The following is a 24,009-nucleotide window of genomic DNA, read 5'->3' on the forward strand; positions in this document are numbered from 1 at the left end:
CCGGCTCAGGCGCGCTCCCGGGGGAGGCGGGGGGCGGCGGCGCGCACGGGCGCGGGCACGGGCGGGGGCTGCGCGCTCTGCCCCGCGCACGGTCGCGCCCCGCTCGGCTCCATTCCCGTCCCCTCCCCGCCGCCGGGATCGTTATCCCGGTGAGTGCCCGCCGATGGACGGGGCGGGCGCAGGGATGCGGGGTCGGGAACCGACGGCCGGGATGCTCCGTGCGGGGGGAGACGCGGGTGTGCGCCCCGTCCGTGAGCGGAGAGCCCGGCACCGGCAGCGCAGGGACCCGTCGGGTCGCCGTGTCCCGAGCGGACGGGACGGGATGGAAAGCGGGGGGGTGCTGGGCGACAGCGCCGCCGGAGCCCCCGGTGCTGCCCCCGGTGCTGGCTCCGGGGATGCCGGGGGTAAGATCGGTCTCTACCCCAGCGGGACCGGGGGGAGCGGAGCGTGCGGCCGCCGCCGCCGCCGTGATTTCGTTGCCGTTCGTTAAGCGGAGCTCTGGGACGGGGGAAAACGAGCGGGAGGCACCGGGTAGCCCCGACCCGAGGCGGGGTCGGGCGGTCCCGGTCCTTAACGCTCCTCTCCGCCCGCAGCCCCAACGCTGGCCGCCGGGATGAAGACGGAAGAGGCTCCGTCCTGCCTGCAGCAGGCGACGCCGGTCCTGGGCTTCGGTGAGTACCGGACGCACCGGGAGCGGGTCCCACGCACCGGGGAGCACCCGCGGCCGCCTGCCCCATCCCCATCCCCATCCTCATCCTCATCCTCCCGGGCCGCTCCGGGGGTCTCGGCTTGTCCCTAAGTTCCAGCGGGACCCGCAGGCCCTGCTTGCGCTTCCCGTTCTTCCCCCGCCCGAACGATCCCATCGGCATTCCCGGCTCCTCTGCCGCGTTCCTTCCCCGCTGTCGGCATTATCGGGGTGAGCAGCGGGGAGGGAGCACCCCCTCGCCCAGCCTGGCTTTTTGGGTTGGTGATGCTGAGGCAGCCAAAGGCACTGCAAGGTGTTGGCGCGCTGCAAAATGGCATCTTGGCACCCCAAAGCATCCCTGGCCACGGACGCAGCACAAGGGGACAGAGCCTGGGGGGGACAGGGACACCAGGAGCATCCATCCCTTGTCTGTCCCAGCCTCCTGGATAAGCCCCTTCAGAGCCTCAGGGTATCCCGGTCCTTGGTTGGTTTTAGGGAGTATCCCACGCAGGGCCCTGGACCATGGGGTGCTGCCGATCCAAATTGGGAATTCCAGGCAGGAAATCTGCCCGTTGGGTGTTCACAGGCCTGGGGAGGGCCTGGATGCAGGGGATTAAGTTTGGATAACACCGGGGTGAGGCACCGGAGCTGCCTCCCGCATCCCCCTGAGCTGCTTCCCGCATCCCCTTTCCACCCCTTCCTTGTTGTCCCTTTTCCCTTCCTCGGGGAGCCATGACATGGAAGGTGGGAATGCTCCTCGTTAACACCCCTGTGGGTCCAAACTGTTGCATTTTCAGGAGCCCGGTGTCTTTAAGGCAGAACCTCCTTTACTTTCAGTTTTGCTCCTTCTCCCGCTCTGCCTTGGGGGACGGGAGGGATTCAGGCACTTTTCCTGGGGTTTTCTGCATCCCTTTCCACCCTCGGAGCTCGGGATCGCTCCCAATGTGTTGCAGCATCACCGTGCTGGTGGCCTTGTGCTGAGAGACTCACGTGTGGCTTATTGCAGGGCTCTAACCCCCTGCTCGGGCCCTGCATCCTGAGCCAGCATCCTGCTGCTTCCCATCACCCCGACTCCTTGGCATCCTCCTGCCTGCTCAGGGACAGACATCCCCAGGCTGAAGTTCTGGGTCTCTCCCTTTGAGGCTGATCCCACATTCCCAGAGCTCCAGCCTGGTTTTCTATTGGATTATTCCCTGTTTTCCCCCTTAAATCAACCAGGAATTGGGGATTTGTAGTCCCAGATGCCTCCAACCCACTGGAGCCTGTGGGTCACACGCAGCCCATGGGCTGGAATTCAAGAAGGGTGACAACGTTTGATGGCAGGAGCTAAAAACAGAAGGAAAAGTGACAAATGGAGCCTCAATGTGTGATAAATATCCATGGAGAAGCCCTGTGCGTGCCCACAGCCCCTGGCATGCGGTTCCTTGTTGCCTTGGCCATGCAAGCTGCTGCTCCGGCATCACCAGCTATTCCCTTTCCTTCTTCTGGGATTAAATCCTCATTCCCATTCCTGATGCGCTGGCTCCCAATGTGCAGGAGGGGGTCTGGTCCCCTTCCAGCTGCTGTTGTTACCCAGGACCCAGCACTTGCTGTGCTTGGTGCAGCATCACCCAGCACAGGGATGCAGGCGATGCCCAATGCAGGACCCAAAGCTGCCTTTACACCAAACGCCCCTTTTGGGGGGGGGCATAGAATGATCCTCACAAAGCCCCTTCTTGTGTTGGTGCAACCACAGCAGCCTCCTCAAGGCATTTGTGGGCTTTAAATGACCTCAGGGCATGGGGGAAGCTAAAACTGGGTGTTTGGGAAGCTTCCTGCTCATGGCTCCTGCATCCTGGGGTCCTGCTGGCTCCGTGCTCCACTTATCCAGGGGGAAAAGCAGCTGCTTCCTCAGTGAAGGAGCACGGTCCTAAGGGCAGAAGCATCACCCATGGGATGCCATCGTGGCCCCAATCCTTCCAGGGGGCTTGGGAAGGTGCCACCCCGGGATGGAGAAGCTCACAGGGGGGATAAAGGCACGGAGAAGCCGCAGAGGACAAGCAGAAGGAGGCTGTGGCCATTGGAGAGGCTGAAGCTGCCTGGCTCGGCTGCAGAGAGAGCGTTTATTGCTCACTCCTTCACCTTCGAGTTCTGCCGAAGCCTTTGAAGAGCAGCCACAGATTTACGTGTTGATAACGGCGAGGAGGAGCAGCAGCAAATCCCAAAGCTCTGGAGGCGTTTGAAGCCGCTCTCAGCACCAAATCTGGGGTGAAAACTCCCTTCTCAGGGCATCGCTTCGCCTCCTGGCACGGGAGAACTCCCTTCTCGCGGCGTCTTTTCTCCTCCAAGCACAGGAATCATAGGATCATGGGACGGGTTGGGTTGGAAAGGAGATGAAGGTGATCCGGTTCCAACCCCCTGCCGTGGGCAGGGACACCTCACCCTTAGACCATGGCACCCAAGGCTTTGTCTTGAGCACTGCCAGGGATGGAGCACCCATCACTTCTCCCATTCAACCCATGCCAGTGCCTCAGCACCCTCCCAGGGCAGAACTTCCTTATCTCCAAGCTGAACTTCCCTGTTTCAGTCTGAACCCATCACCCCTTGGCCTGTCCCTCATGCAGGTCCCTCTCCAGCATCCCTGCGTCCCCTTTAGCTACTGAGAGCTGCCCTGAGGTCTCCTTGCAGCTTCTCTTCTCCAGCCCCAACGCTCCCCACCTGGCTCCACGGGGGAGCTGCTCCAACAGCCCTGCATCCCTGTTCCGTGGAGGAGCATCCCCTTCTCACTGCATCCTTTTCACTCCGGTTCCAGGTCCCGACTCCAAGATGCGGGAGGTGTGCGCGGGATGCGACACCCCCATCTCCGACCGCTTCCTGCTCCGTGTCAACGAGCGCTCGTGGCACGAGGCCTGTGTGAAATGCGCCGTGTGCCTGCAGCCCCTGGCCGGGACCTGCTACAGCCGCAACCGGCAGCTCTACTGCAAGCACGACTACGAGAAGTAAGTGATTCCCGGTGGCCTCCCCTCTTCCTGCCCATCCCGGCTCTGTTCGGACCATGTTGGGATTGGGTTGGGGGGTGAGGAAGGCTTTGTGGTGTTGGTGCACAGAGGTTGGTGAGATGCTCGTGGTCTCCATAGGGATGCTTTGGGATAGGAAGTGAGCAGCTTTGATTTAATGTTGTGATGTGGATGGAGAGGAGTAAGTGATTCCCGGTGTTCTCCCCTCTTCCTGCCCATCCCGGCTCTGTTCGGACCATGTTGGGATTGGGTTGGGGGGTGAGGAAAGGCGTCATGGTGTTGGTGCACAGAGGGTTGGTGAGATGCTCGTGGTCTCCATAGGGATGCTTTGGGATGGGAAGTGAACAGCTTTGATTTAATGTTGTGATGTGGATGGAGAGGAGTAAGTGATTCCTGGTATCCTCCCCTCTTCCTCCCCATCCCGGCTCTGTTCGGACCATGTTGGGATTGGGTTGGGGGGTGAGGAAAGGCGTCATGGTGTTGGTGCACAGAGGTTGGTGAGATGCTCGTGGTCTCCATAGGGATGCTTTGGGATGGGAAGTGAGCAGCTTTGATTTAATGTTGTGATGTGGATGGAGAGGAGTAAGTGATTCCCAGTGTTCTCCCCTCTTCCTGCCCATCCCGGCTCTGTTCGGACCATGTTGGGATTGGGTTGGGGGGTGAGGAAAGCCTTTGTGGTGTTGGTGACACAGAGGTTGGTGAGATGCTCGTGGTCTCCATAGGGATGCTTTGGGATGGGAAGTGAGCAGCTTTGATTTAATGTTGTGATGTGGATGGAGAGGAGTAAGTGATTCCCGGTATCCTCCCCTCTTCCTGCCCATCCCGGCTCTGTTCGGACCATGTTGGGATTGGGTTGGGGGGTGAGGAAAGGCGTCATGGTGTTGGTGCACAGAGGTTGGTGAGATGCTCGTGGTCTCCATAGGGATGCTTTGGGATGGGAAGTGAGCAGCTTTGATTTAATGTTGTGATGTGGATGGAGAGGAGTAAGTGATTCCCAGTGTTCTCCCCTCTTCCTGCCCATCCTGGCTCTGCTTGGACCATGTTGGGATTGGGCTGGGGGATGAGGAAAGGTGCCATGGTGTTGGTGGCACGGAAGTTGGTGAGATGCTTGTGGTCTCCATAGGGATGCTTTGGGATGGGAAGTGAGCAGCTTTGATTTAATGTTGTGATGTGGATGGAGAGGAGTAAGTGATTCCCAGTGTTCTCCCCTCTTCCTGCCCATCCCAGCTCTGTTCGGACCATGTTGGGATTGGGTTGGGGGCTGAGGAAAGGCGTCATGGTGCTGGTGCACAGAGGTTGGTGAGATGCTCGTGGTCTCCATAGGGATGCTTTGGGATGGGAAGTGAGCAGCTTTGATTTAATGTTGTGATGTGGATGGAGAGGAGTAAGTGATTCCCGGTGTTCTCCCCTCTTCCTGCCCATCCCAGCTCTGTTCGGACCATGTTGGGATTGCGTTGGGGGGTGAGGAAAGGCGTCATGGTGTTGGTGCACAGAGGTTGGTGAGATGCTCGTGGTCTCCATAGGGATGCTTTGGGATGGGAAGTGAGCAGCTTTGATTTAATGTTGTGATGTGGATGGAGAGGAAGAAGGGATGAGCTCTTGGTTCTTGTGACCTCCAAGCCCGTTGTGGCCTCCTGTGTGTGGCACTTGCTGGTCAGAGCTGGGGGCAGGACACACAACACAGGCATCCAGGGATGCTGCTGGGAAGAGGCTCCATCAATCCCCTGGTGTTTGGCAGCATCCTTTAAAGCCTTGACGGCCCAATCTTATCTTCCCTGTGCTTCACAAAGGAGAGCGCAGCCTCCTCCCTTGGGCTGGACAAGGGCTGGGAATGGTGCAACTGGCTTGAGTAACCAGATAAGAACATGTTTGCTGTAAGGAGCACGGTCTCCTCCTCCGGGTGCCGGTCCTGAGGCTGGTGATGGCATTCCCATGTGGAAAGCCTCCGACACTGCTCTTTGCCATTGGTTTTGGGGGCAGGATAACAGCGTGACCACGCTGGTTTTCCTACCTCCGGTCCACTCCATCCCACTCCAATGCTCCAAACCACCCCTGAAAAGCTCCAGCTCCTCAGGCGCTTCCCAAGGCGTCTCCACTCAGCACCTTTGTGCTTCCAGCATGGGAATTTCCTCCTGTTTGGGTCTCTTATCCCTCAACTCCCCCCCAGTCTGTTCCATCTTGGCCTTGACTTGCCAAAGCTCATGTATTTGGCCGGCGATGAATCCCAGGCTGTAGGATCCAGCATCGCCCTGGGCTTCATGGTGACCTGGAGGGGAGACCCATCTGGCACCGAGCCCTGCTCATGTGAAGCTGCTCCAGGAGAGGGAAATGCTTTAACGGGGAGATAAGGCAGCAGCAGCTGCAGCTGGACGTGGGCTGTGGAGCTCCGGATGGAAGGCTCAGCATCAAGATGGATGTTGCTCCGTCCTTACCCCATCCACCCACAGCCTGGAGGCTTGCGGGAGCCTCTTCCCCTCCTAGCTGGGGCCCAGGCACCTGCCCTGTAAACCCAGCACGTGGAAAGGCAAAGGATGAGGGATGCAGGGGGGGATGAAGGGGAACCCCCCCCCCAAAGGGACGATAGCGCCGGGCGCTGTGCTTTGAAGTGTGCTCGTGGCCTGCCAGGGCTGGGGGAGCTGCCGGGGGATCGGAGCCGTTGGAAGCCTTCCCCTCTCCTCCGCAGGCCTTCCCTGGCCCATGTGGAGATGATTTGCTCCGAGGGACTCGGGCTTGAACTCGGCTCGAACTCGCCTTGAAGCTTCCCCATCGCCGCTGAGCACGGAGCGAGGCCTCCAAGCGCCCTCGGTGGGAGGGTTGAGGATGGGGGGGGGACACCAGACCATGGAATCGGGGAATGGGATGGGTTGGAAAGGAGCTGGAGGTCACCCGGTTCCAGCCCCCTGCCACGGGCAGGGATGCCCCACCTTAAACCATGGCCCCCAAGGCTCTGTTTGAGCCCTGCTAGGGATGGAGCACCCATCACTTCTCCATTCAACCCATGCCAGTGTCCCAGCAGCCTCCCAGGGCAAAACTTCCTTATCTCCGAGCTGAACTTCCCTGTTTCAGTCTGACCCCATCACCCCTTGTCTGATCCCTACAGTCCCTGATGGTCCCTCTCCAGCATCCTTGTAGCCCCTTTCAGATACTGGAAGTGCAGTCACCGGCTCTGCCCGCATCCCTTTTAGGGTCCTCTCAGGTCCCTTTTAGGATCCTCTTGGAGCTGGTCCCATCCTTGCTGGCTGAGATGGGCAGGACCTCATGGTGCACGTGAAGTCACAAGGATATTCCTACCCATGGTGTTGACAGCCCATGAAAGGGTGGCCAAGGCTTGGGAAGATGCCTTTGGAAACACATCCCAAACACCCTCATCCAGCCCTGAGCACCAAGCAGGGATGCTCAGAGATGGGAAAGCTGGGCTCTGAGGCCGCATCGTTTGGTACCCTGGAAGCACATCCAGCATCATCCTGTTGGGACCATTCTGCCCCATCCTCTGGGCTGTGGGGGACAGGGAAAGCCCGGAAGGGAGGTGAACACTGTGATGTGAATGGAATGGCTCGGAAAACGGGGAATGCGAGCTGGCTTTTTGCATTAGGTGGAGGAAGGAGCTTGAAGAAGTAGGTTCGGGCGATGGCTGGGATGCAGAGGGAGGCCAAAGGCGCCCCAAAGCCTTTTGTGCACCCAGAGAAGCAGCCAAGGAGCAGCTGAAGAGGCAGAGAGTGAAGCATTGACCCTCCCTGAGCCGCATCCAGCCCCTTGGCAGCTCTTCTGAGCGAGCTGGTTAATGTTTAAAGCCATGTGGGAGGGCTCCTGTCGGAGCAAAGGTAGGAGAAGGGCAGGACAAACCTCACTGCATTCCAGGGGCAGGAGTCAGGCCCTAAAAGCGATGGAATTCACGTTGGAAGCAGAAGGATTTGTTGGGTATGTTTCTCCTTCCCCTTTGTGGCACCTGGGATGTTTGGCGAGAGGATCATCAGAGCACTTCCTAAGCTTGAGGACAGGGAAAACAGAGCTTGGGACGTGTTGATAACCAAAAACCAGGGATTCAAGGACAAAACAGTGCCTAAAAGTGGCTGATTGCAAGGGCTGATGACGGCTGCTGCTTGTAAAAGGGGGCTTCTGGTGGCTCATCCATAGAATGCTTGGGGTTGGAGAGGACCTTAGGATCATCCCGTTCCAACCCCAAGCTTTGCTTTACCAAAGGCCTGTGCCGAGCATCCCAGGCAGCAGGCAGGGCTCCATGCTTGGCCATGGGCAGCAATGGGGTCGTCCCCCCCAATGTCTCTGTCTTCTCCTGCCCTCGCTCCCCACCAGGCTGGAGGCTGTAATAGGAGCGAGCAGATAAATGAGGCAATGAAGCACATGGAGGGGATGGATGGATGGATGGATGGATGGATGGATGGATGGATGGATGGATGGATGGATGGATGGAGCCGTGCCCGGGAACAGCCCCTGCAGGTACCCCCACGAGCAGCACAACAGGAGATGAGGGGATGCAGGAGGTGCACCCTGCATCTCCCACTTCCTTTGGGTTGGGTGATGGGGCTGAGCTTGGGCACCCTTTGACAGCACCCATCCAGTGCTCCTCCCACCAGCATCCCCAGGCTTCATCAACCCACCCCATCCCAGAATCTCCTGCCTTTCCCCCCCCCCCCCCATCCCAAAGATTCCCTCCTTCCTCGTTGGGTGGGTGGCTGAGCCCCGGCTCCCGCAGGGAGCGGAGCCCATCTGGTGATGAATGACATTCATTACACAGAGCTGAGCTTCTCCCAGCCCAGGTCCTGCTGTTCCCTCGCCTTGCTTTGCTCCCAGGGCCCAGGAAATGAAGCACGAACTCCGTAACCACCGGGCAAGATGCAGATGGGCCTCGAGTGGGATTAAGGGAGCAGCCACCACGTGCTCTCTGCCTCCCTGCAGTCGGTTCCATGCACGGGGGAGGCAGATCTTTGGGCCTGGGTGATGAAATGCCCTTTACTTGGATGGATCCTTGCTCTTTTTGGCTGCTTTCCCTTCCATGCTCCATGTCCCAAGGCTTTGAGTCTCTCCCGGACCCCTGGTCATCAACTTACACCCTACTCCCAGGCAGAGCTGCCTTTAACCATCTCCTTGGGTGCTGGGGCTATGGTCTAAGATCAGCTCTTCCTGCAGGAATCATAGGATCATGGGATGGATTGGGTTAGAAAGGACCTTAACATCACTCAGCTCCAACCCCCTGCCATGGGCTAGACCGTGTCACCCAGGGAAAAGGAATAAATGAACCCCAAAAGGTTTGGATAGCAAAGTGAACAGCAGTGATTCAAGGTATCACCCCCTCCCAAGCAGAGGACACCGGTGCAGCTGGTTTGGACCCTTGGCACTTGCAATGAAAGATGTTTCTTATCCCTTTCAGGTGTCTTTATGGGCACACAAAGCTTGTCCAAAGCTTCTTGTGGCCCCTTTAGGCACTGGAGCTGCCCTAAGGTCTCCCCTTAAGGAGCCTTCTCTTCTCTGGGGGTTGATGCTCTTCTCATCCCAGCACCTCCACTCCCTTCCCCATGCCTGGAACGCCTGCAGCACTGGGGTCTGGATGTTTCCTGCGCTCACTGCGCGCTGCAGCTCACATCCCCTTTCCTAAGGCAGCATCCCGGGAAGGGCTCTGCCATCATCGACGAGCATCGGAGAAGCGATTAGCTTGGAAAAGAGCTTTAAGGTGCCCGAGCGCACCCATTCCCCAGCGCTAACCCGTGGCGCTGAGAGCATCACCTGCACGCTTTGCCTCGGGGGGTCGGGAAGGGTCCAAAGGATGCTCCGCGCTCCCGCTCCCGGCCGCAGCATCGCCCTCCTCCCGGCTCAGGGACCACCAGAGGGCAGCCGTGAAGGCGACGGTGCCCGGAGCCAGCTCCTCCGAGCAGTGCCAGGGGCTGCGGCGCTGGGAAGCGGGGCTGGTCCCAACCAGGACCCGCATCCCCAAAGCCCGCATTAGAGCATGGCAAGGGGAGCCCAGGCCCCGCTCCTCCCTTTTACACCCAGGATCCACCTGGATGCATGGAAAGCCCGTGCATCCATGGCAAAGGTTTAAGGCAAAGCGACGTAGAGCAGCGCATCCGTCCCGGTGTTGTCACATCCCTTGTTGCCGACTTGCCTAACACCGACACCAGGCGCTAAAGCAGCAGCTGGAACGTTGGATGAGTGCTGGTGGTGCCACCAAGCACCTTGAGAACGGGATCCTCCTTTAACGCCTTGCCTGGGATGGGTTAAGCTGCTCCCAGGGTGTTCCCCCACCTTGGGCTTCCCAATCCTCTCTTTCCCTTTCTCCATCCCCACCCCTGCTGCCTTGCTAACACGCTGCTGGAGCACGGCCCTTCTTCCCTAGCTGGTGCACAGACTGAATGACAACCAGATCCATAATCTGCTCCCAGCTCTCATTTCCCACTCCCCTTAATGCAATTAAGCCTAAATGAGGTTAATTACAGCTTATCCCAACGATGGTGGTGGCCGCTTCACACACCTCTGGCTGCTCACACAGGGGGTTCCCGTGACTGGGGTCTTGCTGCTATGGTGATATTGGAGCTGGTCAGCTTTGCATGGGGAAGCAGCATCCCAAATCCCTTTCCTCATTCCTGGATATTGATGGTGCCAGGGGAAAGGTGAAGCTGGGAAGGAGCTTGGCCTGTGGAAAAAAGGGAGCTTAAAGAGCAATCTGTTTTTAAACTGGTTGCATTCATCCCAAGCAGCAGCAGAATCCCTTCGCGTCCGACGTGCTTGCTGGACCAGGAGTTTGCTGCTGTTTGTGACCTGGCCCCTTTGACTTCCCTTTTCTCCTCTGCTTTTCCTTCTTCTTACCCCTTTTAACCCCTCTTCTCTTCATTCCTACCCCATCCATCACCACTGGGCTGGTTTGGACATGGAGATCTCTGTTACGGCAGCCGGGTCCTCGTGGCGAAGAGGCGGGCTCCTACCAAAGGGCAGTTCAATCTCTTTTCGTCTGGATGATGCTCAAGGGGTGTCTGCCTCAAGAGCATCCATGCAGAGGGACTGGGAAGGGGACTGCAGCAGAGCTGGAGCAGATCACTCCTTAAGGGACCTTCACCTTCGGTTCTTGCTCTGAGGGTCGCTGTTAGCTCCTTCCCCCTCCTCAATCCTTAACTCAGGTTTATTGGTAGGAGAGCTTGAATCCTTCCCAAAGCAAGTCCTGCTTTAAAGGACTTGAAAGGGAGACCCCTTCCCACCCCATTCCCAGCCTTGCAGGGAGGCTGCTCTGTGAGCTCCAACATGGATAGGGACCACAGCACTGAGGTGCTCCAGGGTTATTCCCGTAACCCAGCAGGGCACGGATGGGAATCACAGATCTGAACTAAAAGGGACGACCCCCAGGCCTGAGCTGTAGAGCTTGGGAATCCTTTGGAGCTTGGGAACCCTTTGGAGCTCTGAACCCTGTGGAGCTCAGGAACCCTTTGGAGCTCTGAACCCCTTTGGAGATTGGGATCCTTTGGAGCTTGGGAACCCTTTGGAGCTTGGGAAACCTTTGGAGCTCGGGAACTCTTTGGAGCTCTGAACCCCTTTGGAGCTTGGGAGCCCTTTGGAGCTCAGGAACCCTTTGGAGCTTGGGAGCCCTTTGGAGCTCAGGAACCCTTTGGAGCTCAGGAACCCTTTGGAGCTCTGAACCCTTTGGAGCTCAGGAACCCTTTGGAGCTTGGGAACCCTTTGGAGCTCAGGAACCCTTTGGAGCTCAGGAACCCTTTGGAGCTTGGGAACCCTTTGGAGCTCAGGAACCCTTTGGAGCTCAGGAACCCTTTGGAGCTCAGGAACCCTTTGGAGCTCAGGAACCCTTTGGAGCTCTGAACCCTTTGGAGCTCAGGAACCCTTTGGAGCTCTGAACCCTTTGGAGATTGGGACCCTTTGGAGCCCAGGAACCCGTTGGAGATTGGGACCCTTTGGAGCTCAGGAACCCTTTGGAGCCCAGGAACCCCTTGGAACTCAGGAACCCTTTGGAGCTCTGAACCCTTTGGAGCCTGGGAACCCTTTGGAGCTTGGGAACCCTTTGGAGACTGGGAAACCTTTGGAGCTTGGGAACCCTTTGGAGCTTGGGAACCCTTTGGAGACTGGGAAACCTTTGGAGCTCAGGAACACTTTGGAGCTTGGGAACCCTTTGGAGCTCAGGAACCCTTTGGAGCTCTGAACCCCTTTGAAGCTCTGAACCCTTTGGAGCTCTGAACCCTTTGGAGCTCTGAACCCTTTGGAGCTCAGGAACCCTTTGGAGCTTGGGAACCCTTTGGAGCTCTGAACCCTTTGGAGCTCTGAACCCTTTGGAGCTCAGGAACCCTTTGGAGCTCTGAACCCTTTGGAGCTCTGAACCCTTTGGAGCTCTGAACCCTTTGGAGCTCTGAACCCTTTGGAGCTCTGAAGCCCTTCCTCCCTTTGCAGTGCATTTTGCCGGGCTCCGTGCTGGGATGGGCTGGAGCTCCCTGTCACTGGTGATGGGAGGCAGCAGCCCTGTGCCCCGTCACTGCTGCGTGCTCCTGCGTCGTCCCCTGTGCCCCCGCACAGCTTCTTCCCCCATTCAAAGAGAGGGAAGAGGGAGCGAGCAGAGAGTTTAATTTAAACCCATCTCCCAAGCTTGCTCTTTCCTCAATCAATATTGCTTTTTACATCATATCTAATCTCTTCCCCCCCCCCCCCCGAAGTAAAACTTAATGAAATAATTCTAATGAATGTTTAATGATATTCTTTTGTCATTATTAAAGCCGCAATAAAAGCGTCTGCGGCCCCTGCGCCTCCCTCCCCCTCATCCCCATCCCTACCCCAGCATCCCTGCTGCCCTGCCGGCTCTTCCCCCCCCCCCCCGCCTCGTCGCGCTGTGACAACGGCAGCTTTCAGACCCGCAAACAGGAAATGAGAAAGGGAGAAACAGGATATTGAGCTTGGATGCTATCTGGAGCCGCAATATCACCCCCAGCAACTCGGCGAAGGAGCCCTTCTCCTGCCAGGCATACTAATGGAGATGGGCAGGCTTCCCCGCAGGCAGGCAGGACGGGATCACTGGGGCTGGGGAGCACCCAGGCTCCAAGCTGCAGGCCTGGGGAGAGGGTTTGGGTTGTGCTGTGCGGGGTGGCGAAGGGGAAGGAAGAGGAGGGAGGAAGGAGCTGGTGGCTCCCTTCCTAGGGGATGCGTTGGACCAGAAGCTCTCTCCCCTGCTCTAGGAGCAGGCTTTGCTCTGTTGTCCCTGCCAGCTGCAGCACAGCCTTGGAGCTGGAGGAGCTTTAAGCTCCCTTCCAACCCATCCCATTCCATGACCCCACAAGAGCTCTGGAACGGCAGCGGGGACTATGCACGGGCTGCAGAGCAATCGAAGCGGCACCGGCACCCTAAAGAGCATTGACCCAGAGCTGCAGCCCAGCCCCAGTCCCACCTTCCAGCACCCTCCCAGGGCAGGACTTCCTTATCTCAAACCTGAACTTCCCCTGTTTCAGTCTGAACCCATCACCCCTTGGCCTGTCGCTGATGAAGGTCCCTCTCCAGCATCCCTGTAGCCCCCTTGGACACTGAGAGCTGCCCTGAGGTCTCCACGCAGCTTCTCTTCTCCAGCCCCAATGTTCTCAGCCTGGCTCCATACAGGAGCTCCTCCAGCTCATCCCCGGGGCCTCCTCTGGCCTTGCTCCAACAGCTCCATGTCCTTACATTGAGGACACCAGAGCCAGATGCAGCCCGAGAGCAAAGGGGCAGCATCACCTCCATCACCTCCTTTGGATGCAACCTAAGAGCAAAGGGGCAGCATCACCTCCATCACCTCCTTTGGATGCAGCCCGAGAGCAAAGGAACAGCATCACCTCCATCACCTCCTTTGGATGCAACCTATGAGCAAAGGGGCAGCATCACCTCCATCACGTCCTTTGGATGCAGCTCAAGAGCAAAGGGGCAGCATCACCTCCATCACCTCCTTTGGATGCAACCTAAGAGCAAAGGGGCAGCATCACCTCCATCACCTCCTTTGGATGCAGCCCGAGAGCAAAGGGGCAGCATCACCTCCATCACCTCCTTTGGATGCAACCGAAGAGCAAAGGGGCAGCATCACCTCCATCACCTCCTTTGGATGCAACCTAAGAGCAAAGGGGCAGCATCACCTCCATCACCTCCTTTGGATGCAACCTAAGAGCAAAGGGGCAGCATCACCTCCATCACCTCCTTTGGATGCAGCCCAAGAGCAAAGGGGCAGCATCACCTCCATCACCTCCTTTGGATGCAACCTAAGAGCAAAGGGGCAGCATCACCTCCATCACCTCCTTTGGATGCAGCCCAAGAGCAAAGGGGCAGCATCACCTCCATCACCTCCTTTGGATGCAGCCCAAGAGCAAAGGGGCAGCATCACCTCCATCACCTCCTCTGGATGCAGCCCGAGAGCAAAGGGGCAGCATCACCTCCATCACCTCCTTTGGATGCAACCTAAGAGCAAAGGGGCAGCATCACCTCCATCACCTCCTTTGGATGCAGCCCAAGAGCAATGGGGCAGCATCACCTCCATCACCTCCTTTGGATGCAACCTAAGAGCAAAGGGGCAGCATCACCTCCATCACCTCCTTTGGACACAGCCCAAGAGCAAAGGGGCAGCATCACCTCCATCACCTCCTTTGGATGCAGCCTAAGAGCAAAGGGGCAGCATCACCTCCATCACCTCCTTTGGATGCAGCCCAAGAGCAAAGGGGCAGCATCACCATCCATCCTTTGGATGCAACCTAAGAGCAAAGGGGCAGCATCACCTCCATCACCTCCTTTGGATGCAACCTAAGAGCAAAGGGGCAGCATCACCTCCATCACCTCCTTTGGATGCAACCTAAGAGCAAAGGGGCAGCATCACCTCCATCACCTCCTTTGGATGCAACCTAAGAGCAAAGGGGCAGCATCACCATCCATACTTTGGATGCAGCCCAGCCCAAGGGGCCGAGCCCTGCAGGTGGGGTATGGATGGGGCCGGAGGAAGATGCTTTCCAAAGCCCAGAACCCCCTTTTCCCAGCGGGAACACCAGCCCTCCATCACCCATCACCCGACAGCCACCTCCACCGCAGCGCAATCACTGCCTGGCACTTACATAGGGAAAAGCAAGGGGGGGGGGGGGGGAAAGCCAAGCCCCACTTTTTGTTCACATTCAGCAGCGATAGGAGAGGGGCCTGGTGGATGCTGGGAGATTTTAATAAAGAAGACAGGGCTGTGAAATGCAATAAAGGAGTTCATCAGATTATGTGCTGATGGCTCCGTGCCACCGCGCTGGCAGCAATATCCTCACAAGGAGGGGGTTAACCCCTTGAGGGACCCGATTGAATCTGACAGCGGCGCTTCACTCCTGCCCCTTGCATATTTATGAAGCTCCCTGGCTTTGGGAGCCTCTTTGGTGGGGGGGGGGGGGGGGGGATTGTGGGGCTGCCCTGGTCCCCGTTTCCATGGATTTGGGGGTGTTTTCAGCATCAGGATTGGGGCTGATGCGAACGGAGCAAGGCTGGGAGTGCTGCACCAAGCAGGACCACACGTGGGGGAGATGCAGGGGTTTGGGTTCCTTTGGAGATGCTGCTCGTGCTGGTGGATGCTGAGCTCTTTGCTGCGTGCTCCATCCCCGAACCCAACTTCTCTCCTAGTGCACGCTGGGGGAGGTCTGGGGGCATTTGAGTCGTGGGCACTAGTGGCACGAGGCACAGGAGTGTACCACCACCGTTATAAGGCTCCTTCCTGGCCTTAAATCCACCCACGTAGAGCCACAAAGAGCAGTGGATGGGATGGAGGATAAAGGCAACCGGTGCTCCCAAATTGCTCCTTCTCCCTCTGAGCCAGAAATGAAGCAGAAGGAAATACCCCCCCCCCCTTTCCTTAATCCCCTGGTGCCATTCCATAGGGCTCAGCTGGGGTGTCCATGGCTGTCGGGGGGGGGGGGAATGAAGGACCGGATCGTGCTGCTCCTGCCTCCTCGTGCCCCTTGGGTATCCCCTTGGGTCCCCATCCCACCCCGAGCCCCCCCAGCCCCGAAGGTGGCCGGGGGCTTTGCGGGTTGCACCTCGCTCTTTGAGGCCACCACAATGGACTCTGCAGCTCAGTGTTAAGTAAACAGCCCTTGCTTAAGCCTGCCCCGCTTCATTTTGACTAAACCCTAACCAAATAAGCTGGCTCCACGAAGCCCAGGCTTCCTTCATTATTCCTTGCTTCATTAACACCTCTTAATCCCATTCCCCCCCCCCATTACCCTTCCCAGGCCTGGGGCAGTGTCTTCTCTGTGCAAGAGGGGCTCCCAACTGCTGCTCAGCGCATCCCATCCCCATCTGGAGAGCTGGGATGTGGCTTCTCCTCCAGAGCCATGGGCAGGGAGAGCCGGGACAGGGATGCTCGGTGAGGATGAAGGGAGAATCAAGCACCTGGGGTGTTTTACCAGGGCTGAAGGAAGTCCAGGAGATGCCCGAGACGATGCAGGAAGGTCTCAGAGCTCCTCGTCCATGCGTGAAAGCCGGATGGATGCAGGCGGTGGCTTTGCTGCCATTCCTCTTCCTGCTGCTCCCCGCTTCCAGGGGGAAGGAATCACATCGGGGTGCTCCAAACCTGCTTTGTTAGGGAAGGAGAAGCAACTTGTTTAAGGGTACAAAGAACACAGGGTATATACACAGAATGCAGAACAGGTAACTCCATGCTGTCTCCAAGGACGTGCAGGCTGCTCTGCTGCCCACAGCATCACTTCTCCTGCCTTCAGTGTCCATGGGGGTGAGGCTCTTCTCTGGGAGCAAGCAGAGACCTCCCTTGTGTCCCTGCTGGTCTTCAATGCACTCAGAATCATGGAACCATGGAATGGGATGGGTTGGAAAGGAGCTGAAGGTCATCCAGTTCCAACCCCCTGCCATGGGCAGGGACACCTCACCCGAGGCCATGGCACCCAAGGCTCTGTCTTGGACGTTGCCATTGATGGAGCATCCACAGCATCCTTGGGCAACCCATCCCAGTGTCCCGGCACCCTCACAGGGAAGAGCTTCCCTTTATCTCCAACCTGAACTTCCCTGTTTCAGTCTGAACCCGTCACCCCTTGGTCCTATCCCTTTGCTGCCCCCCAGCACCCTTTTCATCCCCCCGTGTCGCCGCTGCTCCTCAACGCACTTGGGAACCTCTCCTCGAGCAGCAGCTCCACACATCCCATAGCCACATCCACAGCTCCCAAAGCTCCTCGGGAGCCCCCGCCAGCGAGGGAGAGATGCGCTTGGTTCCTATGGCAACGCAAACAATATTAGCTTGGCTTAACCGGATTCCGGCAATATTAAAACCAGGCTCTTTAGGAATTCCTGGTGTTGGAAGGGGCTGAGAATTTTAATTTCGTGTAATGCGAGCTGACACCGTGGTTATGAGCTGCTTTGCTGGGTGCTTGCTTCAATTAGCACAAAGCGGAGGGGATTTGCTTTCGGGGCTTAGCTGGGAGATGCAGGCTGCGGGTCCCGCGATGCCCGGAGCTCCGTTGAGTTAGCGGCGCTTCCCTCCCTTGGGAGGTGCCAAAGCCGGGCCTTTCCATGGAATTCTGGGCCCGTGACAGCGCCTGTAGGGAGCGAACCCCAACTGCCTCATCGCCGGGAGGCAGCTCGGTGCATGGCGGGTGAAGGGGTCTCCGTGCCCAGCTCCAGCATCCCTTCCCATGCGTCCTTGTCTGGCGCTATGGAGTTCCAGGTTGGAAAGGAGCTTAAGATCACCCAGCTCCAGCCCCCTGCCACAGGCAGGGACACCCCCCACTAGGCCCAATGACTTCCATATTCCCAATGGGCTCAGCCTGGCTCCGTACGGGAGCTGCTGCAGTGCCTGCTCATCCTCCTGGCCGGCTCCAACAGCTCAATGGAAGCCCATCATGCTCACAGCTCTCCTCTCCCTGCCTTGGCTAAGCAAGATTCCGGATGTTTTCCCCAAGGAATTGGGGATAGCAGAGGCTGGAAATGTGAAAGGAGGCAGGGAATGCTCCAGTATCCATAGGGATCAAAGGAAAGGAAACACAAGCGTGGAACAAGACAGGGACTTTTCCATCAGTGTCTCCCTAACTTATCCCGTTCCTTCCTTGGAGAAGGGTCGGGGTGTTGAAGGAATGCTTCTGTTTGTCAGGTCTATGGGTGCCTCTGGATGCGGGGCTCCGGGGTGGAACTACCGTGGGTGTAACACGGGAGTCATCCGGCCTCTGAGAGCTATGGGAAGAGCAGATGGGAGCTTGGGGCTGGCTTGTCTCAAAGCCAAAGCGGGTTTGTGTCACCAGTTCAGCATCCACTGAAGGGTGGGAGCCTTCCTTGGGGTACTTCTCCCATCTGGGATGCAAGGAAAAGCCGGGGTTCACTTCCCAATGGGCTGCGTGAGGGATGAGGAGCAGGAACCTGGCAAGAGGAATGGGTTGAGTGCCCACAGGTGGCATCACAACCATAGGAGGCTCGCTAGAAGAGGAAGACAAGACCAAGTCTGCTTGCTGGGCATGGAATAAAGCAAGATCCCAACTGGAAGTAAGGCCTGGAGGAGCGACTTAGCCTCTGGAACCTCTTCCCATTGAGACTCCTTCACTTGGGGCCCAGCCCTGGCCTTTGCTGCACATCCATCCCCATCAACCAGGCTTGAGGGGGGAATCCCTGCGCCTGATTCTCGGGGTTGCAATGAGTTCCATCCCATCAGCTTCCATGCGGGATCGAAGGCCAGGCACGTGCCTCGTGCTCCTGCTGACCCCAGCTACCTGTGATCATGCACTGGCTCTGTTGCCGGGTCCTTTTTATCCCTAGCCCTCCTTCGCTTCTGCACTGGAGGGATGCTGGTGTTAAGAAAGGGACAGGTTCGGACTCAGCCCGGTTTCTGCTCCCAGTTCACTCCTTCCTAAGAGAGCTGTGGTTAAAAGGCTGCTCCTTGCTCCCATCTCAACCCAAATTCCATGCTTTTATTCCAAGCGTGCCTTCCGGACAGACAAAGAAGGGAAAGAGAGACGGGACGGGAGGAACACGCACGCCAAGCAGCCTCAGCACAAAGGGGGCAGAAATCCCACCCCATCCCACGTGGAACGTCCCAGGCCACTGCCCGCCCCAAAGCCACGGTGGTCTGTGGAAGGGCTGAGCCCGGCCCTGTAAAGCCTCTTCATCCTGCTCCATGGAGTTTGCCAGGAGGATTAACCCAGGCTTGTTGGCAATCCCAGTTTATGAGTTCCCTGCTGGTGGGGAAGCTCCTGTGTGTTTAAACAACAGCCTAATTAATCCCTGTTTTATTACTTTCTCTTGTCAAGTGGCTCAAGAGAAGCTGTCAGCGCCGCTCCCGCTTGTTTAGAGCCCCGATTGCTTCATCACCACCATCTGCTCGGCACACGGATGCTCAGCGCCTGCTTTGCCGTGGGGCACAAGCAGCATCCCCGATGCGTGAGGCTCCCCGCATCAGGCCCCGTGGATGGGTCTTCCATAGGGAGAACTTCCATGGGAAGGGCAGCAAACAGCCCTGCAGAGGAAGACGGGACCTTGAGCTCCGTCCTGGCGTGTTGCTCCCTGCTACGACGGAGGCTCGGGAAGCCCCAAAAGACATTTGGGGTCGCGGAATCATGGCGTGGGTTGGGTTTAAGGGACCTTAAAGCTCAACCCTCTGCCATAGGCAGGGCCAGCTTCCCCTAGAGCAGGTTCTCCAGCGTGATGGGTTGATTTGGGATGCGCCAACGCGGCCCCAAACCTCCACCTAAGCAACCCCGTTGGCTTCCTGAGCCCCCAACCCGGGTCCGCCCCTGCCTTCTAAAGCCTTTAACCCCCAGGACTCCCCCGCAGGCTCTTCCAGACCAAGTGCAGCAGCTGCTTGAAGGCGATCGCCCCCTCCGAGCTCATCATGAGGGTGCTGGAGAACGTCTACCACGTGCACTGCTTCTACTGCTGCGAGTGCGAGCGGCGCCTGCAGCGCGGCGACGAGTTCGTGCTCAAGGAAGGGCAGCTCCTGTGCCGCAGCGACTACGAGAAGGAGAAGGAGATGCTGAGCGCCATCAGCCCCGCGCCCACCGAGTCCGGTGAGGGATGAGGGGCAGCCTTGGAAAGGGCAGGTCCTGCTCAGTTATGGGGCTGGGCGCGAAGGGAGGTGATGGAGGTCTGCGGAGGTTGTAGCATCTTCTCCCCATGGCAACAGAGGGGTACCAGGCTGCTGAGGTCCCCTTGTGCGATGCAAAGACCACTGGATGGGCTGATCTGAGATGTTAGAGAAAGGGTGATGAGGGAGAGCCTTGTAAAGGGCAGGTCCTGCTCAGTTATGGGGCTGGGCGCGAAGGGAGGTGATGGAGGTCTGCGGAGGTTGTAGCATCTTCTCCCCTTAGTGATAGTGGGGTACCAGGCTGCTGAGGTCCCCTTGTGCGATGCAAAGACACCAACCACCCCATTGGATGGGCTGATCTGAGATGTTAGAGTGATGAGGGGGAGCCTTGTAAAGGGCAGGTCCTGCTCAGTTATGGGGCTGGGCGCGATGGGAGGTGATGGAGGTCTGCGGAGGTTGTAGCATCTTCTCCCCATGGCAACAGAGGGGTACCAGGCTGCTGAGGTCCCCTTGTGCGATGCAAAGACCACTGGATGGGCTGATCTGAGATGTTAGAGAAAGGGTGATGAGGGGGAGCCTTGTAAAGGGCAGGTCCTGCTCAGTTATGGGGCTGGGCGCGATGGGAGGTGATGGAGGTCTGCGGAGGTTGTAGCATCTTCTCCCCTTAGCGATAGTGGGGTACCAGGCTGCTGAGGTCCCCTTGTGCGATGCAAAGACACCAACCACCCCATTGGATGGGCTGACCTGAGACGTTACAGGAGGGGAGATGCGGGGCTGTCTCTGAGGTGACCCCATCCCAATCCCCACTTGCCTTGCAGTGAAGAGCGAGGACGAAGACGGCGGCCACTCGCACGGCAAAGGCAGCGAGGAGAGCAAGGACCACAAGCGCTCCAAGCGCCCGCGCACCATCCTCACCACGCAGCAGCGCCGAGCCTTCAAGGCCTCCTTCGAGGTTTCCTCGAAGCCCTGCAGGAAGGTAGAAGGAGCCCGGGGGAGCCTTTGGAGGCCTGGAGGCTCCGAAATGCAGCTTCAGGTCTGATGCAGCTCTCTGGGGTTTGGGGACAGGTACGAGAGACCCTGGCAGCCGAGACGGGCTTGACCGTGCGCGTGGTGCAGGTCTGGTTCCAGAACCAAAGAGCCAAGGTGAGCGAGGGCTTCCCGTGCCACGGGGTCCGGGGGCTCCCAACCGTGCTTGTGCAGTCGAAAGGGAGCAAGGAGCAGCTTAGGGACAGAAGGGGAGGTGAGAGGAACAGAGGGAGCAAAGCGCGGTCCGACCTCGCCTTACAACACGGACCCAGGAGCAGCAACAGCTTGAAGTGAAATACAAACCCCTGCTAGTTATAGACCGTAGGATCACAAAGTGGCCTGGGAGGGACCTTAAAGCTCACCCAGTTCCAACCCCCTGCCATGGGTAGGGACATCTTCCACTGGAGCAGCTCGCTCCACCCTGGCCTTGAGCACTACCGGGGATGGAGCATCCCAACCTTCTCCATTCGACCCATCCCGGTGTCCCATCATGGGGGAGGGCTCGCCTCCATCTCCCCTCTGGCACGTTAAAGCCATTCCCCCTTGTCCCATCCCTCCACCCCTTACCCAAAGCCCCTCTCCAGGTTCCCTGTAGCCCCTTTAGGCCCTGCAGAGGCTGCACTCGGAGGGGATGAACAGGGTTAGAGCACGGCAGGGCTGGGTCCACGGGGAAGGCAAGCAGCCGCTGTCGCTGCGGTGCCAAGCACAGCTCCCTCCCTCAGTCAGACCCTCAGACCCGGGATCCCCATCCCCATCTCCATCCCCATCCGCATCCACATCCACATCCCCATCCCCATGCCCGTCCCCATCCCCATCCCCATCCCCAACCCCATCCCCGTCCCCATCCCCATCCCCATCCCCATCCACATCCGCATCCCCATCCCCATCCGCATCCCCATGCCTGTCCCCATCCACATCCACATCCCCATCCCCATCCCCATGCCCGTCCCCATCCCCATCCCCGTCCCCATCCCCATCCCCATCCCCATCCACATCCACATCCCCATCCCCATGCCCATGCCCGTCCCCATCCCCATCCCCGTCCCCATCCCCATCCCCATCCCCATCCCCATCCCCATCCGCATCCCCATGCCTGTCCCCATCCACATCCACATCCCCATCCCCATCCGCATCCCCATGCCCGTCCCCATCCCCATCCCCATCCCCATGCCCGTCACCATCCCCATCCCCATCCGCATCCGCATCCCCATCCCCATCCGCATCCCCATGCCTGTCCCCATCCACATCCACATCCCCATCCCCATCCGCATCCCCATGCCCGTCCCCATCCCCATCCACATCCACATCCACATCCACATCCCCATCCCCATCCGCATCCCCATGCCCGTCCCCATCCCCATCCCCATCCCCATGCCCGTCCCCATCCCCATCCCCATCCCCATCCCCGTCCCCATCCCCATCCGCATCCCCATCCCCATGCCCGTCCCCGCGCGACTTCAGCTTACACTTCTGCATCTGCATCCCGATCCCCATCCCCATCCCCATCCCCTTGCAGATGAAGAAGATTGCCCGCAGGCAGCAGCAGCAGCAGCAGCAGCAGCAGGAGCAGGAGCAGTTGGGCAACCCTCGCCTGGGCGCCGGCAGAGGCACCGGGCGCAATAGCAGGCAGAGCAACGATGACAGCGAAGGTGAGGAGCTCGGGGGGCTGCAGGCTGGGATGGAAGGGCTTGACCTGGGTGCATGGGAGAGGGGATGCACGAGGAGATGAGCCAAGTCACGCAGGGCGTACCACAATCGGTACCCACAAGCTGGAGCAACCGGGCATCGAGAGCCTGCAGTCGTGGCGCAGCACCTGCCTCCCGGTTGTCATGGAATCAACCAGGTTGGAAACGAGCTTCCAGCTCATCAAGTCCAACTTTCAGCCCGGCTCTCCCGAGGCCACCGCTAACCCACGGCACTTCCAACGTTCCAATGCCTCTTCCAAGGCCTGACCACCCTCTGGGGAAGGAATCGTTCCTCATCTCCAGCTCAACCTCCCTTGGTGCAGCTTTGTTCCCTCTTGTTCTACCGCTTCAGAGAAGACAATGGGGTTTTTCCCGTTGCATGCTGCTCAGGGAAGTGGTGAACGCTCCATCCCTGGCAGAGCTCTTGGGCGCCGTGGTCCATCCCTGCCCACAAGGTCCTTTCCGACCCAAACCATTCCATGGTGCTGCTGCCGTGACTGGCCCGGGGCCCTGAGCACCCTTGGCTTCAACCCATCCCACTGCTCGTGTCTTTAGACAGCGCCAGCGTTCCCGGCTTGGATGGGCTCCTGGTTCCCTACCCCAGGATCCCCCAGCAGCAGCTCCTGCCCCTGGACCAGAACGGCTACAGCACGGACCTGTACAGACAAGGGCTCACCCCCCCCCAGCTGCCAGGAGACCACCTGCACCCCTACGGTAGGAGGCTGCCCAGGAGCTCCCTGCACCCGAGCTGCACCTCCGAGCCCAAGCCGTGCCAAGCAGCCAGGGCTTGGCCTTCGTGCTGAGCCCTTCCCAGCAGCTTGGGCTCCTGCCGTGTTCACCCCCGTTCCCCTTTTCCTTCCTCTTCCAGACTCGGAAGGGGTCTTTCACGACATGGACAGCGACAGCATCAGCCACCTGGGGGACTGCCTGCTCGCCACGCCTGAAGCCAACCTCCTCCAAGCCCGCGTGGGCAACCCCATCGACCGCCTCTACTCCATGCAGAGCTCCTACTTCACATCCTGACCGTGGAGAAGCCGCCAGCCCTTCGCTGAGGATCCCCAGTGGATGCTGCTCCCTCGTCAGAGCGAGCCTGGGGGAGAAGAACCAAGGCTGAGACCTTCAGAGACCTTCCTTGAACGGAAGAGGCAACTCCATCCCGTCCGAGCACGAACTCGCGGGGCCCTCGCGGAGCCTCAAGGACTTTGGAGCGCCCCTCTCCCCTTTTCTAGCCACGAGTAGACCCATGCTATGATGTTGTTTAGCTGTACCTTTAGCAGTGTGTCCAGTGTTGAAGCTTTTGAGCATCGTGTCCTGCGAGCAAAGCCTGGCCACCGCCCCCCAGAGCCGCCCCTAGAAGCAGGAGGAGCCGCCAGGCCCCTTCATTGAAGCCTTGGTTGCAGCTTGCCGCGCATCTTTGCCTCGGTTCCCAACGCAGACGCAGGCTGAGACTTGCAACAGGGAAATCCAAGGGGCTGGGGCATGGCTAAGGGATGCTCCTGCTGCTCCCCGGGCTTCTCCGTGTGCCCCAACGCTGCCCACGCGGCGACGCGCGTCCATCACCCATCCCCATGCCACGGGGCAGGCGAGTCACAAGAAGTGCTGCTTTGTCCCCACTAAGAG

At 58.8% G+C, this 24,009-nt stretch overlaps 1 protein-coding gene across 1 annotated transcript; it reads left to right on the forward strand.

The window, feature by feature from the left end:
- The first annotated feature begins 38 nt into the window (after nucleotides 1-38).
- On the forward strand, nucleotides 39-23,508 carry LOC130596131 (LIM homeobox transcription factor 1-alpha-like). Its single transcript, XM_057403440.1, has 9 exons — nucleotides 39-149; nucleotides 594-671; nucleotides 3,477-3,663; nucleotides 19,429-19,661; nucleotides 20,497-20,654; nucleotides 20,744-20,821; nucleotides 22,221-22,353; nucleotides 22,945-23,103; nucleotides 23,258-23,508. Exons 2-9 carry the CDS (start codon nucleotides 614-616, stop codon nucleotides 23,410-23,412), a joined length of 1,161 nt encoding a protein of 386 aa, XP_057259423.1. The 5' UTR covers nucleotides 39-149; nucleotides 594-613; the 3' UTR covers nucleotides 23,413-23,508.
- Nucleotides 23,509-24,009: the final 501 nt, after the last annotated feature.

This window comes from Pezoporus wallicus, unplaced genomic scaffold, assembly GCF_028554395.1.
Source record: "Pezoporus wallicus isolate ANWC-B61680 ecotype Strahan unplaced genomic scaffold, APGP_CSIRO_Pwel_v1 contig_7961, whole genome shotgun sequence".
Classification (NCBI taxonomy): domain Eukaryota; kingdom Metazoa; phylum Chordata; class Aves; order Psittaciformes; family Psittacidae; genus Pezoporus; species Pezoporus wallicus.

Bases quoted from the DNA above. Each gene is read 5' to 3' on its own strand.
- LOC130596131 (XM_057403440.1), top strand. From the start codon at position 614: ATGAAGACGGAAGAGGCTCCGTCCTGCCTGCAGCAGGCGACGCCGGTC. The intron at 3,664-19,428 runs GTAAGTGATTCC...ACTCCCCCGCAG, and splicing joins TGCAAGCACGACTACGAGAA to GCTCTTCCAGACCAAGTGCA. The intron at 20,655-20,743 runs GTAGAAGGAGCC...GTTTGGGGACAG, and splicing joins CCTCGAAGCCCTGCAGGAAG to GTACGAGAGACCCTGGCAGC.